Genomic DNA, 17796 nt, shown 5'->3' on the forward strand with positions numbered 1-17796 from the left:
TTCTAAAAACTGAAGCACTGGAAAGCACTGAGCAGAGACATTAAATAGCCACTACAAGTGCATATACTAGTGAGGTATTTTATCTCTTTTGAATCCAAGGTAACAGCAAGCACCTGGACATCCTCCTACAAATCCCTAGGCACTGACTGGCACTGCAGTGACACCGGAGCTCCTCCTGCGGCAAAGCAGCTGATGCATTAGAGACAGCTGTTCACCTGCCCAGGAAAGCTGTTCAACTCTTCAAGGTTTGAACAGATGCTGCAGGCAGCACTGCCGCATCTGTATTTTGTGGTTAAAAAAAGGTTTTAACAAAAGTGACAGCCCACAGGGAGCACTTGTGTCCCTGCAACCACACACAACCCACAGCCCACCTGGGTTATCTGAACAGAACAGAGCTGACCCTATGTACTCACCTCAGCAACTCCCCGCGCCCATCCCTCTCCTGCAGCACCGATTCCCACCTCTCCCCCCACACACTTCCCCACATGCCCTATTCAAAGCCTCCAAGAGCATTTCCAAAACTTTTGCAGGCCGGAGCGCCCCTCGCTACCAGTCATCCTTACCCTCACTACAGGACAGCACAGTTCTCTCTGGGCCTCGGGCTCCCAGCTCTACTCGGGGCTGGGAAAGCCCTACAGATGCCTCATCCAGACCCAGACCCCATCCCTGGGGGGGAAAGGCGGGGCGGCTGGCCACGGGCCCAGCCGACTGGCCGCGGCCTTTGCACTCACCGTAGTATGTGCTCGCAGTCATGGACACGATCCAGAACGCCAGAGAGACCGAGATGAGCAGGCTCAGGATGACGATGTTCGCCAACATCTTGAGGTAGTCCCTGAAGAAATCCTCCTGGCTGCTTGTCATGGGGAGCCAGAGGGCGGCCGCCTAAGGGGAGGCACAAGGCACAGGGCACGTCAGTGCCGCGGCCAGCCCTGCTGCCCTGCCGCCCTGCTCTGCCCACCCGCTGTGCCGCTCTCCCGACACCTACGGACATCTCGGGGGGCTCCGCAGGGGGCTCCCGGCGAGTTGCCCGCGACCGCCCCCCGCCCGCTACCCCGCGCGCTGCCAGCGCCGAAACGGCCCCGAACCGCGTCAGCTCGGGGACGGAAGCGACGGCAGCGATGACAGAAGGCAGGAGAAAGGCGTCGGGAAGCGTCCGGCCCCGCCTCCCCCCCGCCGCCCGGCTCCGCCACCGACCTGCGGCTCGGGCCCGCCAGCGGCGCCACCATCCCGCCCCGCCGCCAGCGCCGCACTGCGCATGCGCCGCCCATCCCCGCCTCCGCGTGTGGAGATGGAGGGCGAGGCGTCGCTTCGCGGCCCTGCCCTGCCCTGCCCTGCCCGGGCTGTTGTTCGCTGGTCGCTAGTTGTTGGCTGTTCCAATGGCTCTGTGCATGGAGAGTTTCCCGTATGCTTTCCCGCTGTTTCGTGAGGGAACGAGCGCACCTACCCTGCCAGCGTGCTGTGCGGCTGTTTGGTGCTTGCCCCGTGCCTGTTGGCTCTGCTCTGTGCCCGCATACAGCAGTGTGTCACGCATACAGCGTGTCAAAGGAAGCAATGCTTGTTACGTGGAAATCCATTGAGAAATAAGACAGGTTGATAACGACAGGGATGAGGGGTTTTTTTTATGAGGTTTGAAACTTGCTGGAACATTGCGACGTTCATTAATGTAAAGACTTGAAGTATTTCCTAAAGCCAGCTTGGGATGAAAACAAGCCAAACCTGCCTGGTGGCTTTTCTGATGGGATGTCAGAATTACATGCAAAACATGTGGCCATAAATAAAGCCAACACGAGTTATTAGAAAACTCTGCATCTCCCTCTTGCATACCAAAGCTTTGTCAATGTGCCACAGAAAGATGGGAAGATCCACCACTTAAGAACAGCCCTCCCCCAGCCCCTTTGCTGCGTGGCAAGTGAAAAATAAGATTTATTTGAAGTAAATAAAATTTAAAGCATTTCAGAAGAGATTTTTGAGGTAACATATTCAGCATTTGTTCTGTAAGTAGAAAGGTGCTGAAAGTAAATGGAAGAAAAAAAAAAAAAAAAAACGAGCCCTAAATTTTACAGTGTTACAGATGGGCCATTGTATCAACCTCAGTAAAGGAATCTCAAGCCCTTGTTTTCATAGCACTGAAACACCAGCATGATAGAATGTGTTCAGTGAGAAGCTGAGTAATAGGAAAAAGTAAATTAAAGGATCTTTTACAAAGAATAGGCAGCATGGTAAGTTACAGGCATTGGTAGAACAGATGTTTTTAGCGTTGAAAATTCTAATGATTAATCTTCAGATAAGAACTGATGATTTCCCTACTAGATTGAAGAGTCTTTCTGGCTCATCGGCACCTGATTTATCTCAAGGTGTGTGTTGTTGCTTTTTATTCAGCTCCTGCTGTGAGTTTCTAACAGGACGAGCACACAGCTTATGGAGTCTTTTTGCAACAGAAGCTTAGACATATTTATGTGTTGTTACAGATGAAATAATCAGTTATCAGTCAGGGCTTCTGCAGATGTTGTCTAAACTAGTGACCATACTAGGCCTACAGATGGTTGGCTTTAGCTGAAGATAGGTCAATTCTAGAGACTTTTAAACACTTGGGTGTTGACAGTGTTTTGTTTCTAGACAGTAAGAGCCAAAAACCTGGACCAGGTGCCTTGGATGCCTTAGACTTTACCTTATTCTCTGCTGCGTTTATTGGCAGTAAGAACTAGGAACATACACATTTTCTCTGAGCTAGAGATTCTGAAAATGTTAACACTAATGTAGCAGAACTAACTGGTGTATTTGGTCCTTCATCATCTAGTACTTGAAGGGAGCTTTTAAGTGGGAGGGGGACTGACATGATCTGATAGTGATAGGACAAGGGGGAATGGCTTTAAATTAAAAGAGGGGAGATATAGGTTGGATGTTAGGAATAAATTCTTTACTCAAAAGAGTAATGATGTACTGGAAGAGTTTGCCCAGGGAAGCTGTGGATGTCCGATCTTTAGAGGCATTCAAGGCCAAGTTGGATGGGACCCTGTGTAGCCTGATCTGTTGGGTGGCAGCCCTGCCTACGGCACAGAGTTGCAACTGAATGATCTTTAATGTCCCTTCCAACCTAAGCCATTCTATGATTCTTACCTCCAAAATTGTCTTTTAACCTCCATTTGAGAAATGTATCTGAAATCCTGGGCTGAGTAGTTGTGGGATGCTATATGAGAACAGCACACCTTTTGAAGGATAACTCTGATACACTGGTTAGATTCTCCTGCCATAACCCACATAACTGATTTTTTTTACCAACTCTACTTAGTCTGGGGGCTGAACAAGCAGCTGCCTGTGTAGCGGTAGTCAACTCCAATATGTTTTTTGAATGTGTTTATTCAAATAGCCCTTAGCTGCAATATTGGTCTGTTTAGTTAATTGCTTAGCTTTTGTTTTCCAGCTTGTAACAGAGACTGGATACTGGAATTTCTGGTGGAGGGACAGAGGCTCTTACAGGAATCATACAGCCCAGGCTTATACTGGCGAGCTTGTACAACCGTGTGACCATGATGAATCACAACCCACACACTAATGCAAAGAGGAGGCATGTTTGCGGAAGATCCTTCAGCTTCCTGCATTGCTCCCATACCTGAGTTAAGAAGCACTGGAGCCAGTTTAGAGAGACATGCCAGAATGCTGTTCTGGCTTATCCACAAACCTCGCATCTTGGCTTAAAGCCACAGATGCTGCTGCTGTTGGAATTTACAAGAGGAAGAAAAGCAAAACAGCTCTAAATGCCTGGCATGAACAAAGTGACTCCAATTATGAATTCTGTAGGAACCATAACAAGAATAATGTTGACTTTGACTCCTACTCCAGCTCACTTCTGTTACATGTGACTTTGTGTGCTATTTGAAACCAACATATTTTCCTGCAATTGCTTAGTAAACATTAAATTTTACAGACAGATTAGAAAGTGAAAAAGAAAGAAACTTGAAATTCTATATTTGGAAACTGGAGGAAGCAGGCACGTTTTGGAAAGTAATGAATCTACAACTCTTTGTCCAAATACTGTATTTAAACTCCTGCTTTCTAAATGTTGCCCTTTGTTTTTTCTAGGTCTTGAAATTAAAAAAAATCATCACACTACTAAGGTTGTTTCTTTTTTTTAATTTAATGTTCATCTAGTTATTGACAGTATTGTGAGTTTAGAATTTACATACTTTAAATGCCATCTTGAATCAATAACAACAGTGTTATATGCAATATGTACATTTCATATTTATTTTTTCCTTATATTTAAATATACACTTCTCGCTTTTGTAGCTGAAAAGCTTGTTAATTTAAAAATGGCAAGTAACTACTGCTTGAAAGTTTCTCTCTACACTTTCATATACAAATACATACCTGAAGTAAGAAAAATCTGAGAAATTTAAATCTAAAAACAGTATAGTGTCACTATAAGCAGCCTGGGTATTTGTACAGAGAACTATAGGATACAAAATACAACCAGCACAGAATCTAGAATTAAAAATAATCATGGTGATTTAACAGGAGACAGGAATGTGAGATGAGCTAAGGCAACATGATAAAGGGAAGTTAATAGCATGTTACTGTATATAGCATGTTAATTAAAATTAACTCTTTTGCATTCATTCTTATGAATGTATTAAAATTCAGTAGATTTGGTGTATTACAGCATAATGTTTCCAAAGTTTCATGAAATAAGTGTTCTGCTCTTCTTTGCTTTTCTGCCTCTTTTTTCTCTCTTTGTGGTGGTACTCTTCATTTCTCTTCTTTGCTTAAACATTGTTCCTGTCTGTGAGGGCTGTTTTTGTCATGTTATTCTTTTTTTCTTAGGGATATAAATTTAGTAGAAAATGCTAATCTGACCATGAAATAATTGAAACTGGGTTTATTGTATTTAATTGACTACTTGAACCACCAGACTGCTTTATCTTCTAAGGGACATCTGTATTATATGAGTTTTCTTCTACATTCTGTTCTGAGTAAAGCAGCAACAGAAAATTAGCTGAACAGAATGTTTTCATTTTAGTACAACAGCACTTCCCCAAATGAAAAAAAAAAAAAAAAAAAAGAAAATGGTAAAATTCCTAAACACTTCTTCCAGATAAAGAAACCACACCAACAGGCTGTCAAGTCCAACTGTTTGGTGGACTTATGTATGTTTCATACTGGAGGCTAATACCAAAACACAGCACCTGTGTGACTAAGATATTTCAAGCAGTTGCTTATCATGCTGGTTCTTTCTTCTGAGATAAAACTACACTCAACTGCACCACGAGCTTTAGTAGGGGTAACTGCCAGCAAAGTCAATAGGTGATAATGCTTCAATTGCCAGTTTTCCAGTCAGGGAACAACTTCATATCTTCTGCTCCTCTTCTCCAACATTATTTCAGTTGCTGCAAACAAGTGATTCTGCCTTTTCTATGCAAAAGATATCAGGATGCTTTTGTAACAAACCAGAGAAATTACATAAACTCTAGGATGAACCATTTGTGGCTTCAATGCTGTTTAAGGCAGTGAAGACGTGTTACACAACATCCAGATCTGACCCAAAATCTCAAGGCAGATGCTGTTAACACCTTCAGGCTGATGTATTTTCTTACTAACCACTATTTTAAAAGCAAGCAGTGAAAATTGCTGTTTGACTAAAGAAGAGATTGGCTCTCAAACCCTGATTAAATGATTTTTTCTCTGTACTTTTTTGCTTCATGTTCGTTATTAAATTTCCATTTTTTTTTTAATTGCTCCTAAGAAATTAATACAGAAAGTGGGTATTTCTTATTAGTGGCAACTATCTTCCAGAGTGGTAAAGCAGAAAAGCCCTGGGTTTTGGGTTACCCTTGCTTTGTTTACATATCTCCTTCAAACCAGAGGATGAATTATTCTGAGATACTCACTAGACAGGCCAGCAATTGGCCAAAATCCAGCTTTTACTGGGCTGATGTACACACAGCAGAGAAGCACAGATGACTAAGGTGCTGTCCCTGCTAATTTGCTTCAGCTGCCTAAGCCATTGCAATTTGGACTGATTTTAGATGCATGGATGAAAGTGGTACAATTCATGTTTTCAGTGATGAGTAAGTTCGTTTCAGTTGAACTACGTGATGAATACTTATGTGTTACTGGTAGTTCTGACTGAAAAAGAAAAAGGTAGTGATCACTTCAAACATAATTGAATGTAGTCCCATTTATATTTCTTTCAGTTGATTAACCCAGCAGATGTTACTGTTTATGTACAAAATTCAGTTCTGACTAGGGAAATACAGAAAAATAGCTTTCTAAACTCTTTCCTGCAGTTAAATATTCTTCTGTTAAATGTATAATCCATTACAAAAAACCTAGTGAAGCATGCAAAATGTCTCATAAATCAACTTCAAAGCAGCTTTATTTCACTGTTTCAGGTTATTAAAGCGTGGATTAGCAGAAAATCTAGTATCACAAGCAATGTGAATTTTAAGCTGAATGATTTATGTTGTGAAGATAATACTGATATAACATTATGAATGTTGTACTGCATCTGAGAATCAGGAGCATCAGTTATGAAGATACAGAGTAAGTACTGAGCTTGTTCCCTCTGTTTGAATTACATATTTTGCATTTCTGTAGCAGTTAAATCATAAGAGGTTAAAAGAGCTTCACTAACATTATGTTTCAGCAAAGTTAAAGGGAAGGGAATAATACTGGTGTGTTCATCCAGGCCATGTGACAAAGTCAATCAAGAACCACATAAAACCAGATATCCATTAGTTTTTTCCATACATAATGAAATGTTATATTAAATATTCTATTCGCATTTGTGAAAAAATGCTATGAACCCTAATCAGAGTGTCTGGATTCTTCAGTAAAATCTATGATTGTGCTTCAATGCTTAACCTCTATAACTAGCAAAGAAACTGCCAGGAAAATTCTCAAGGATTATCCACCTGAGTAGTGCACCTAGATTCAAATGCACAGCACTGTGAAGACTTCCACACACTTCAGATATTGTTGAAACACTTTGTTAAATTAGTCTCAGGACACAGGAGACCCTACATGTCAGTAGTAGCCTATTAAAAGTACTACGTACAACAGCGGTGTTCAATATGTTTTTAAGGTGGACTACTTCTCTTCCCTACAGTGCAGCACTGCTATAAGGATATATAAGGATATGATGCTATAAGAAAGATTAGAATAGAAATTCAAAACTATTTCTTAGATTTACAGTAGCTTGTAAGTTATGTATGTCTAACATACATCTGAATAATTATATGTTGCATTATACCTGGACAGTTGTTCAGAGTTTTCTGTTAAACCAGATGAACATTATGTGCCACACAGATTTAGCTCTATTTTGCAGATAGATGAAATCCTAAGTTCTCTGAGGCAACAGGCTGGACTGCAAGAAATACAATCTACATTTTAATAATGAACAGGAAATATTTTACATACGAGAATACAGTAGTTTCAATTTTGTCAGTGCAGAATTTTAGTCCACTCGGGACAAATACCTGGATATCTGACTTAAAACAATCCTAGATCTGAAAACGTTTTCACTACAGAAATTGGATAAATATTTAAGGGATGTTCTGATTTTCTGTAAAAAAAATAAAAAATAAAAAAAAAGAGTACAGAGTAAAGAACAGAAGTTTTACATAAGAGATGTGGCTGTAACGATGTGCACTCAAAAGTTAAGCAGAAACATCCCTTACCTTTCAAGACTTCTGCTCAGTCCAGATTCAATAGAACTGCTGTAGAACAAGTGTTTAAAAAGCAAGAACTGAAGTTCTATGAGAAAGAATTGCAGATTCCCAACACTTTCTACAACTGAAGTCTTATCAGAAGGAATGTTCAACTGTGTATTCTGCTTCTTTGCTATGATAATTTAGCCACATTCTTTCAGCCACAAACAGCAGCGATGCCACAGCAACACACCTTGCCACAAAGCAGGTAAGAAGTGGAGAAATCAAGTGGCTAACTGGTGAGGTGGAGCCCAACTCACAGCTCTCCCACCAAGACAGTGTCAAGTAAATGGTTTCTTTTCTTGTTCTTCTGAATTCAGAGATCCACCCAGTGTTATAAATTGGTATTGAAGTTGCAGTGCCCTGTCACTGTGCCAAACACTTAAGGTGCCATTGTTTTTATCTCAGAAAAGGTTGTGGTTATGACTTGCTGCGCTAACTGCCCACAATAAGTACATTCTTAGTTTGTGAAAGGAGTTTGCATATACTCTCTAGCATTGTCGTAACAATTTCCACGCTTTTCCATGTGGATCTGAGATACTTCAGCTTTTGGAAGTTTGGGACATTGCCATAACAACAAGTGATTAGCTCATGGCTTCCAAGTTTTTCCCCACTTGTCATTTTTTCTTGATGACATAGGCACTGGACAATATGTATGCCGGAAGGAAAATGAATTGAATTCAAACAAGACCTTCTCAGAATAAATCTAAAGTCAATAAAAAGTGAATCCTTGGTTATTTTAGTAGATCATGTTTTCTTTACATATATTTTGCATTCTTCTGTCTTGAGATTTCAGTCACCCTGCTTTAATGTTACTTTCTTGAGCTCCCCACGTGTGAGTCCATTAACCTATCTGGAATTTGATTTATATATTGAATTTCTCTTATGTCAGCTACTGATTTAGTTGTAAACCGGAGCTGACCCAGTCTTTGTGAACAAAGTACTTGTGTTAAAAAATAAATCCCTTTTTTTTTTCCCTAAAAAATTCAAACACAAAAGATGTTTGTCAAAGGCTTTAGATTCCTTGCGATTTAAGAATTTGCATTACAGAGTCAGTACTATCACACAGATGAACTTTTAAATAAGTGCTTGCATCCAAGATCCTGAGTGCAACTAGTAACGAAAAGTTTTCTATACAACTAAAAACCACTGGTTATGATGGTCGATGATTCACATCTTAGACACTCATGATGTACAAAATTAAAGTTTAGCCTATAGAAGCCACTCTCTTCCTTAATTAAAGCAAAAAGATTTCTTTTTTGTGCGCTCCCTCTGCAGTCAGCTAACACTGAACTGAAACAACTGATAAAGACATTTTTCTTTGCCCGTTAACTATGCGAGAAGACCTTGGTGACAATTTTATACTGCTAAATAAATAAACAGGGCCTTGAAGCAGCTCAGGCACTTGACCTCTCCATAATCCACACATTATTTAATTGCAGGTTTGTTCTCCAGCTGCACTTGGACTGCTCCAAACAGCTGTTTCTAGGAGATCCCCCAGAGACTGGGTTAATCCTAAGTACAAGGGTCACCCCTTGAGGCCAGGGTCTGGACCCACGCCCCCCTGTTTAGCAATACAAAGTCAAATATTAGCCTTTATTTTAAGCCTTTGTGAAGATCGCCCCTGTCTTGTGTTTTCTTGCAGTTTTAAAGATGCATTCTGCCAAGTGAAGGTTCCTGAGCTTTCCTGGAGACAGCACAAACAACAGGTGTTTAGAGCTAGACAAAGCATTTGATTCTTTAATTTTCCAGCATTTTCATCATTCAGAATAAGCTGAAGAATAACATTGAAGTTCTGTAAGTAAAGCTGAAAACATTGTCCTGGCACTAAGGGTCACGTCATGCTTCTCTACATATGGATTCGGTTTTCCAGAAATGTGATCCCAACGCTTTTTACAGCTACAAACTGAAAAACATCATACACAATCTATTTTGTATTATAACTTTTGTAACTAATTTATTTTTGCAAATTTGGCATCTTTAATGTGTTTAATAGTACAAATGTTGATATGTTTAATAGTATGAATTACTGAGTGTAAGTATTCAGGCAGGCTGGTGGACCAAGTCTAATGGGATGCATTTTTCAGCTGTTAGGAAAAGACATTTAAAGAAAAAAGAAAAACAAAACAAACAAAAAACAAATAAAACAGATGCTGCTGCTGCTGCTTTTTATTATTATTGGGAAAAAAAAAACCACCCAGATATTCTGATCCTTCATTATCTCTTTATTCTTGCTATTTCTCACCTTGTCATATCCTTCCTTTTAAAATGGAAAACCCAGCATATTTACAGATTATGGTTAAGTGAGAACAAATATTACTCCAGTTTTCAGCCAGCATTTCTCATTTGCTGTTCTACCCTTAACCCCACAGCATTGTGATGTGCCTCCTGCAATGGAGATGCACATGAATGTTGTACTGTGCCAGAACAAGATACTAGGGCTTGTTTAGCTTGCAGAAGAGAAGGCTCTGGGAAGACTTCATTGCAGCCTTCCAGTACTTGAAGGAGGGGGACTGACTTTTTATGTGGTCTGACAAGGGGGGAGGGGGTGAGGGTGCTGGCTTTAAACTGAAAGAGGGAGATATAGGTTAGATGTCAGGAGGGGATTCTTCACTCAGGGTGTGGTGAGGCACTGGCACAGGTTGCCCAGAGAAGCTATGGATGCCCACATCCCTGGAGATGTGTGAGACGAGGTTGGATGGGGCTCTGGACAGCCTCATCTGCTGAGTGGCAACTTTACTCATGGTGGGGGTTTGGAACTGGGTGATCTTTAAGGTTCCTTCCAGCTTAAGCCACTGTATGAATCTATGATCTCAGAGATGTTTCCCTACATAATGCAGTCATAATCCTTTTTGTGGGTGAGAGGCCTCATCTCCATCTGCTTTTCTTTCAAAACTGCCTTATTTTACAGGAACTGGACCCAGAAGATGAAAATGATGGCTGGCTTGGGCAGAGATACCGGTCACACCTCAGTTCCTTGCGTCAGTCTCAGGGCAGTGGCTGTATTGCACCTGACGTTCCCTTCTCCTCTCTTGCTGGTGTGACCCATGTGGTGGCTCATGCAGCAGTACATAAAGTTGGTTTGCAAACAGTCCAAACCAAAGTTGCTGCACACCTAAAACAATGCACATCCCGTTGTGAATTTCTAAGTGGATTTTATAGAGATAACCAAGTGCTGCAAGTACAGATACAGTCCTGTAATCATAAACACGTTCTTCTGATGGGTAGAGGCCATGTAGAGTCAATGTAGATACGCAGATACTGCTACTGTCACCAAGGAACTATTGGTTTGATTCTTTGATTCATTGACCCTTCACACTACACAGTGACTGAGGGACTCAGTTCATAAGCACACTGTTCAGGTGGTCTGTAAAGCCTCAGAAATCTAACAGCATTTACATTCAGGACCTGTTGAAAGGAAGAATTTTGATTTAAATAAACTGCCCCAAATTTGTGAAGTAGCTGTCCTTAAATGGCCAGATCTCTACCATGGTGTCAAGGCACCTAAGCCACTGCATCTACCCAAGCAACAGATGATTGATGATGTTATGATGAATTATTAGAAAGTTCTAATGAATTGTTTGTGATCTTGACAGTAAAAAAAGCCCTTCTAGAACCTGGCTGTGAACTGTGTCTCTCTTGTGAGCCCAAACTTGAGTCTACACTGAGGTGACACACAGACAACTGAAAATCAACAGAAAGGAACCCAGAGACACTGTCCTCTGAAAGTTGGAAGTCACTGCATCACCACGTGAACTATAAAGATACCCTTGAGTTGGCTTATCATTACAAGAATGACGTAGATGTTGCAAAATGTTGGGTGTGTTTCAGTGCTCCTCATCACTCTAATGAAGTTGTCACCATGTGTCCTATAGCATGTAATTTGTTATAATAAATAAAAGATCAGTTTGCAATCCCCACAGGGCAGCAATTGCTTGTCCAAGATTATCTGATGACAGTAAGCGGAACTGATCCAAGTCAATCCAATACATGTAAGTGTGAAGATCCAACTCTGCCCTCCACCTGGGACTGCATGCTCCTGAGAACAGCTGCTACTTGAAAGCAAATGCAACATACTATATGGGGCATGGTAATCATACCCAAACTGTGAATTTTTAGAACAATATTATTTGACCACTTATTGAACTGATTTCAACTCATCTTATATACCTACTCCCTTAAAAGCCTATGCTATTCAAGGTATATTTGCATACCCATGGCTCTGACAAGACTCATTTGGATCATGTTATATAATAACCTCAGCTATTCAACATTTTTTTCTCTTCCTTCTGAATATTATCAGAAAATGTGAGCTATCTCAGAACATGAAAATTGTTGGGCTGTGATGCTTCCCATGCATGAGGTGGCAAAAACCATTAAAAGAATATTAATTTACCAGCTATTATTTAAAGCAAATTGTCAATTACACTGTGGATCCTTTTTACCACATAAGGAATGAAATGTCTGATATTGTGCGGTCAAAACAGGCTAAAACTTGGCATTATGCTGGCTCATTGGGGTGAAACATGCACTGTTTTACCTATATGCCAGGCAATTTTGAAACCATCTAGAATTTGAGCATACACATTAAAAAAGAAGCAGCCAAAGCAGAGCAATCCAATAATTGGAGGTTGTGGAACTGCTCTGTAAACATTTAAAAAGTTAGGGTTTCTAGGTTTAAAAAAAAAAAAAAACAAAAAAAAAAACAGCATTTTATTCTTATTATCATTGTTGGTTGTACTGTATTTGCAGTATTAAGAAATGCAGAGTTATTGCTGTAACCATACTAATCCCAGCCTTGCAAATGGGATTCATGTAGTAAACAGAGGTGGAAAGAGAGGTGAAATCCAAAAGTTGATGCTGCTGGACACCTAATTCTACAGGCAAGGACAGACGGTTAGACAGCATAGTCTTCATTAGAAGAGCCATGATACCTGTCTTGTCTGTAGCACACTAAAGGTCTCTCAGAATAGTAAGAGAATAAAATCTCAAAGAGGGAAAGGTGGCAGCAGGCTCCCTGCACCTAAAAGTTTGACAAGGGCACAGCAGTGTCACAGGACAAGCAAGATGAACAGGGATATGTTGAGACCACAGGGCTGCAGACTCCGAATCATGAGGAACACAATGGCACAGCTGCTGTGACAAAGTCTCCTCCTGCACAGATGCTACTCTGCCATATCAGTCCCTTTGCAAAGCTGATTATATCTGCTGTAAATGTTTATACTTTTAAGTTTGTACTGATAGAGAACTGAACCTCTGTCACTCTGTGCTGCCTCCCGTAGCTGTAGAAATAACCCACTTCTGCCTGACCTAAATCTGCAAAATAGGCTGTGTTTATTCTGCGACACCAGGGATAGAGTGACTTAGTTGAAAAGCATCTTGTTATAATACAGGAAAAGTGGGGTGATACATTCTGCAGTTTTTGCACTTGAAAATTACTACTTATATAATATGTGGAAGTTATATAAAGTGAAAAGGCAAGTCTTTTATTCCCAAGTTAAAGATATGCATTCTCAGTCACCCAGAAATACAGTTCTGAAGGGCAAGTAAAGAAGAAAACTTTCTTTCCCAGTCAGAAGGGAGAGTTACTTATTTTTATCCACTCCACTGCCATGACCAGTACAAACAAACAACAGTCTTATAACTCACCATTCCCTCCATCCAAATAAAAAACTTATAGATTGGGCTCCTGTTACCGTTGTAACAGCTAACTTATGATTTGTGTCTGAGACCAGTTTTGTCATCCTTTGCTCTGAATATATACTGTAGGAAATACGACTTTAAAAATGTTCATATTGAGAAATGCTAAGAACTGATAAAAAAAAATGCAGAACACCTCAGTGCATTGCTTCTCATTATTTCCATCGTGCTTTTAACAAAGATACTGGATGTTTATATAATGAAAATGATGCAGCACAGTTTTGCCTGCCTCATAAAAAGAAAAATCTCATGAGACTTTGTGTGCGGTTTAGTTTTTTTCACTTCTTTCTCGATCCAAAATTTTGCATGCAGTCCATGGCAGTATTCACACTTGATAGAAAAGCTACACTTGATTTTGTTATTTAAAAACATGCTGATTTGCATGGCTAGTTTCAGATTATCTCCTTAAAATATTTTGGAAGCATTCAAAAAAAAAAAAAAAGACCACAGACATAAGATATGTCATCTAGAGCTAATATGACATCGACTGTAGCATCCATGTGCCATAAATAACATTTCTCTTAATCCTTTATCTGAAGAGGAATCCAACTCCAAGATGCTTGAAAAATAAAAAAAATACATGCGTATGTTAACACGGCAAATGAACAAAAACACTATAGGATATTTCTAGCTCTGTATTTAGATCAACCATGATTACATATGCATATAATCTGAAGAATTAAGGAATGCTATTCATCCCTGTGCAGGGCAAAAAATTCTTTACGCGCTAAGGTCTTTGGTGTTAACTCAGACATACTAAGTTCAAGTACAATACAAACTCAACTGAAGTTGTCTTTGCCTTAAAGGTGGCATGAGTTCTACAATTAAGTTTCTCACCTGCTTGCTTACTTCTCAGCATGTCATTCATTTCTTTGAGTCCTTTCAGAGAGGCTTATTTAGAGTCTCAAATGCCAATGAGTTCCTCAGTTGTTGACCTCATGATAAAGGAACGGGCATTACGCTCTCTGGAGGCAATTGGAATTCTTTTTAAAACATATCACTGGAAGAAGTTAACTGCTACTTGAGTACATGTGTTCCATTTAAAGTTATCTGCAGTAGCTATTCTCTATTCCTAATAATAAAGCCTTTCTCAAAAGAAAAAAAATCTTGTGTACGCTTAGTGAAAGACTGAACTTGCAACTCCTCCACCAGACAGTTATTACCTCATGTGACAACCTTGACATTTCCACATTTTAAAGAAGTCTTCATTAGCAACTGCCAGGCAGTGAATAATTTAACAGTCCCCCAAAATTGATATCTTGTCTCCAAGCGAGTACTGATGTGGCTGATTCATTTTTAATATCAACTCAGCAAAACAGGTAAAGATTATAGTCTACTCTCTGATTTAAAAAGCTTTTATAGTCTTCTGTAAATTATCTCATTTTTATGCAAAAATAAATAAACAAACTGAAAACACACACACAATACAGAAGTATGCTAGGAACACAACTACATAGCAATGTGAAATTGAATATGAATATGCACTTATTAGTAACGTGAATAATCTGCATATAGTTATGTGTCCTGCTGCAATGGGCTGACCCTGACCAACAGCTATGCACCCCACACAGCTGCTCACTCACCTCCCCACCACCAGTGGGAGAAGGGTTTATAGGAAGATCAAAAGCAAGAAAAGTCATGAGATAAACAGCTTACAAAAACAAGCAACACAAAAGGAAATCACATGCCACCTTGCACAAGCAGATTCATGTCCAGCCTGTGTTCAAGCAATGGCCAGCTTGGAAGACAAAAAGCAAACTACTCTTCTGCTTCCTCTACTGTACTAGCATTGTGGTACTTGTATAATCAATAGATATCAAGATGTTATAATCACAATAAAATCAAGAGAGTTAGGTAAAAGGTAAAGTAGACAACGGTAACAAAAAGAGAATAGGTGGAAGAGCTTACCCTTGGGCTGGGCTCACCACAAAACACCAAGAGAGGTGATCTCCAGAAAAGATCCTTCCCCACTGGTAGCCAGCTCTTCAATAGGTCTAGGAGGGGGGCAGCCAGGCTCCACCCCTTCCAGCAGCACAGGTGAATTGCCTTCAGCTGTGCTCCTCTGGCTAGCTCATGGCTCGCCTCAGGTGGTCAATCAGAGGTTCAGGTTGTGACTCAGCAGTTCCCATACAGGTACTAGAAGAGATGTAACATCCTTTATTTTTGGAAATGTTGCCCAATCCTTAAATCTCAGATTGTGCTTTCAAAAGACGAGATTCCACTCTGCTTGTGAGAATTTCATTTAATATGATGAATGTTGCCATTTTTTTTTTTTTACCTGAAACTTTGAAAAATATGTATTTTTAACATTTTGTGGACCACAAATGAGGCATATCTAACTTGAAGCTACAACATCATTGGAGATCACTAATTCTAGTAATTTATTTATTTGTTTGTTTGTTTGTTTTGCTTTGGGCAGGTAATTTGAAATACCTACCACAAGAAAACAATCATATGGTAATATTTTATGTCAGGAATATTTAAAACTTTACGAGCAATAACAGTAGTAGGATTAGTATTGCTGCACTAATAGTCATTGTTCAAATTTGTAAAATACGCAAATGAGTCTTATCTGCATTAAAGCTATTTAATTTATTATTTATGTGATCTTTGCTGCTTATGTTTAAATACAAAACTTATTACCAGCTGTACAAGCTGAGTCTCGGGAAGAGATCTGGATGATATATTTTAATTCAATCAGCCGTAGCTGCTTGTATACACAGATGTTAGAAATTCATTTTCATAAACATACTGTTTCCCCAATGCTTTTTTGCCCATGTCTAGAGCTGCAGAAAATACGCAGGAGTTATGACAAAGGAAAAGTCAAATTCCATGTTCTATATTAAGACACATGCTTTCTGATATTTTGAATTGTTCCATTTGACTTTATTGAAAATATATTCAGTATTTAAAACAAAAATGGTGCTCCAGCAGCTATAATAGATATCCTTCGAGTGTATGAAGTCAGATACATCAAAGAGAACATTTATTTATTTTGGATTTCATCTTACATTTACAAACTAGAATAAAACCTCACAGGATTTCTCCATCTATTACCTCTGGAATGTGGAAGATTCTTAATGTTTTATTTTAGAAAGGCAGTTTTCAAATGTTTGTGTGCATTTGTATAAATATGTAGATATGTAGACATATCAGATCAACACGTTCTTTTTCCTTATGCCATTTTATTCCTTTTATAGTAGAGAACATTATCAATCAGTTTATTACTAGTGATGAATACAGTGGAAGAATCATCTTCTTCCTGGAAATTCAGAAATAAAATTGCTTGCCTGATAATCCTATAATGGAGGAAAAAGGATCCTCCAGTTACAGTATCATGTAACTGAAATAAAATATCATACTACATAATACAGTGTGATCATATAATACCAAATGACATTAAAAAACACTAGAAGATTTTCAGGAATCTCCTTTTTCAGATAGTCAAATACCTCAGGTAGAAATTTACAATGCAGATCACATACTGGCACTGAATAAATTCAGCTCACTTGTTAGATGAGTTCTGGGCAAACAAACAGCAGCATTGAATGGAGTGGGAACACCACATGGGGTTAACTTCCCATTGAGCTCCTACTTCTCTGCCAATTCCTTACAGTTTTGTAAGCACTTCCCTTTCCCTCTGCAAAATGCTGTAACTGGTATCTACTGCTGTGTGAAAACTCTTAGAAACAGAGTTAGTTGTCTGTATACAAAGAAAATGGAAACCATATACATGCAAAGCTCTGGGATGCCCAAATAAACAAACAGTTCTTGGGAGGGAAATTTCTGCCCTTTGCAACACTAGAGGTGGTGATATTGAAACATTTGTAACCGCAGCAGATGGGATTTCAGGCACAGACAGATGAAGCTAACAATGTTTTATAAGCCCTGCTTGGCTTCCAGCAGCTGCTTCAGAAAGCTCTTAGTAGGTCTTGTGCTCATCTACCAGTCCTTTGGAGACCTGTTGAGCACAGGTTATCTAAAACAGGGCGACTCGCCAATTAAGCATGATTTCTAGGGGTTATATCCACCTGAATAAAATTGACACGAAACACATATCACTGCATTATGACGGATGATTGCCAGAAAGAAAAAAATAATAATTTCATCATTCTTCTTTGAATCTATTTTAATAGACTCAGCACTGCTTCAGATAGGAGGCGTTGGAGAGATTTAGGACGTGATATACAGATTCCATTACTCTGAATTTGTAATAAGCCACATCACTGAAAGAGCACCTGCTCATAGTCATGCATTTGTCCCCTCGGGTCAAAAGAAGAGGATGGGTGCTCAGAGGGCCTTGAGCACATCGCTTTGGGCTTTGCAGCACATAGGTATCATCCATTCATCATGTCATATCATAAAGAAAGAAAGAAAAAAAATAAGGAGA

The 17796-nt window shown here is 39.7% G+C and overlaps 1 protein-coding gene across 1 annotated transcript in view; it reads right to left on the reverse strand.

Moving 5' to 3' along the window:
- TMEM19 (transmembrane protein 19) overlaps positions 1–17796 on the reverse strand; it is a gene marked incomplete at both ends in the record, with an annotated part of 28736 nt that overhangs the window by 10709 nt on the left and 231 nt on the right. Inside the window, 4 exon segments of the mRNA XM_079533200.1 lie at positions 732–882; positions 986–1124; positions 1126–1154; positions 1156–1382. Coding sequence (XP_079389326.1) covers positions 732–882; positions 986–1124; positions 1126–1154; positions 1156–1382 — 546 coding nt within the window.

The sequence above is a fragment of the Tetrao urogallus genome (assembly GCF_951394365.1).
Source record: "Tetrao urogallus genome assembly, chromosome: 1".
Taxonomy (NCBI): Eukaryota; Metazoa; Chordata; class Aves; order Galliformes; family Phasianidae; genus Tetrao; species Tetrao urogallus.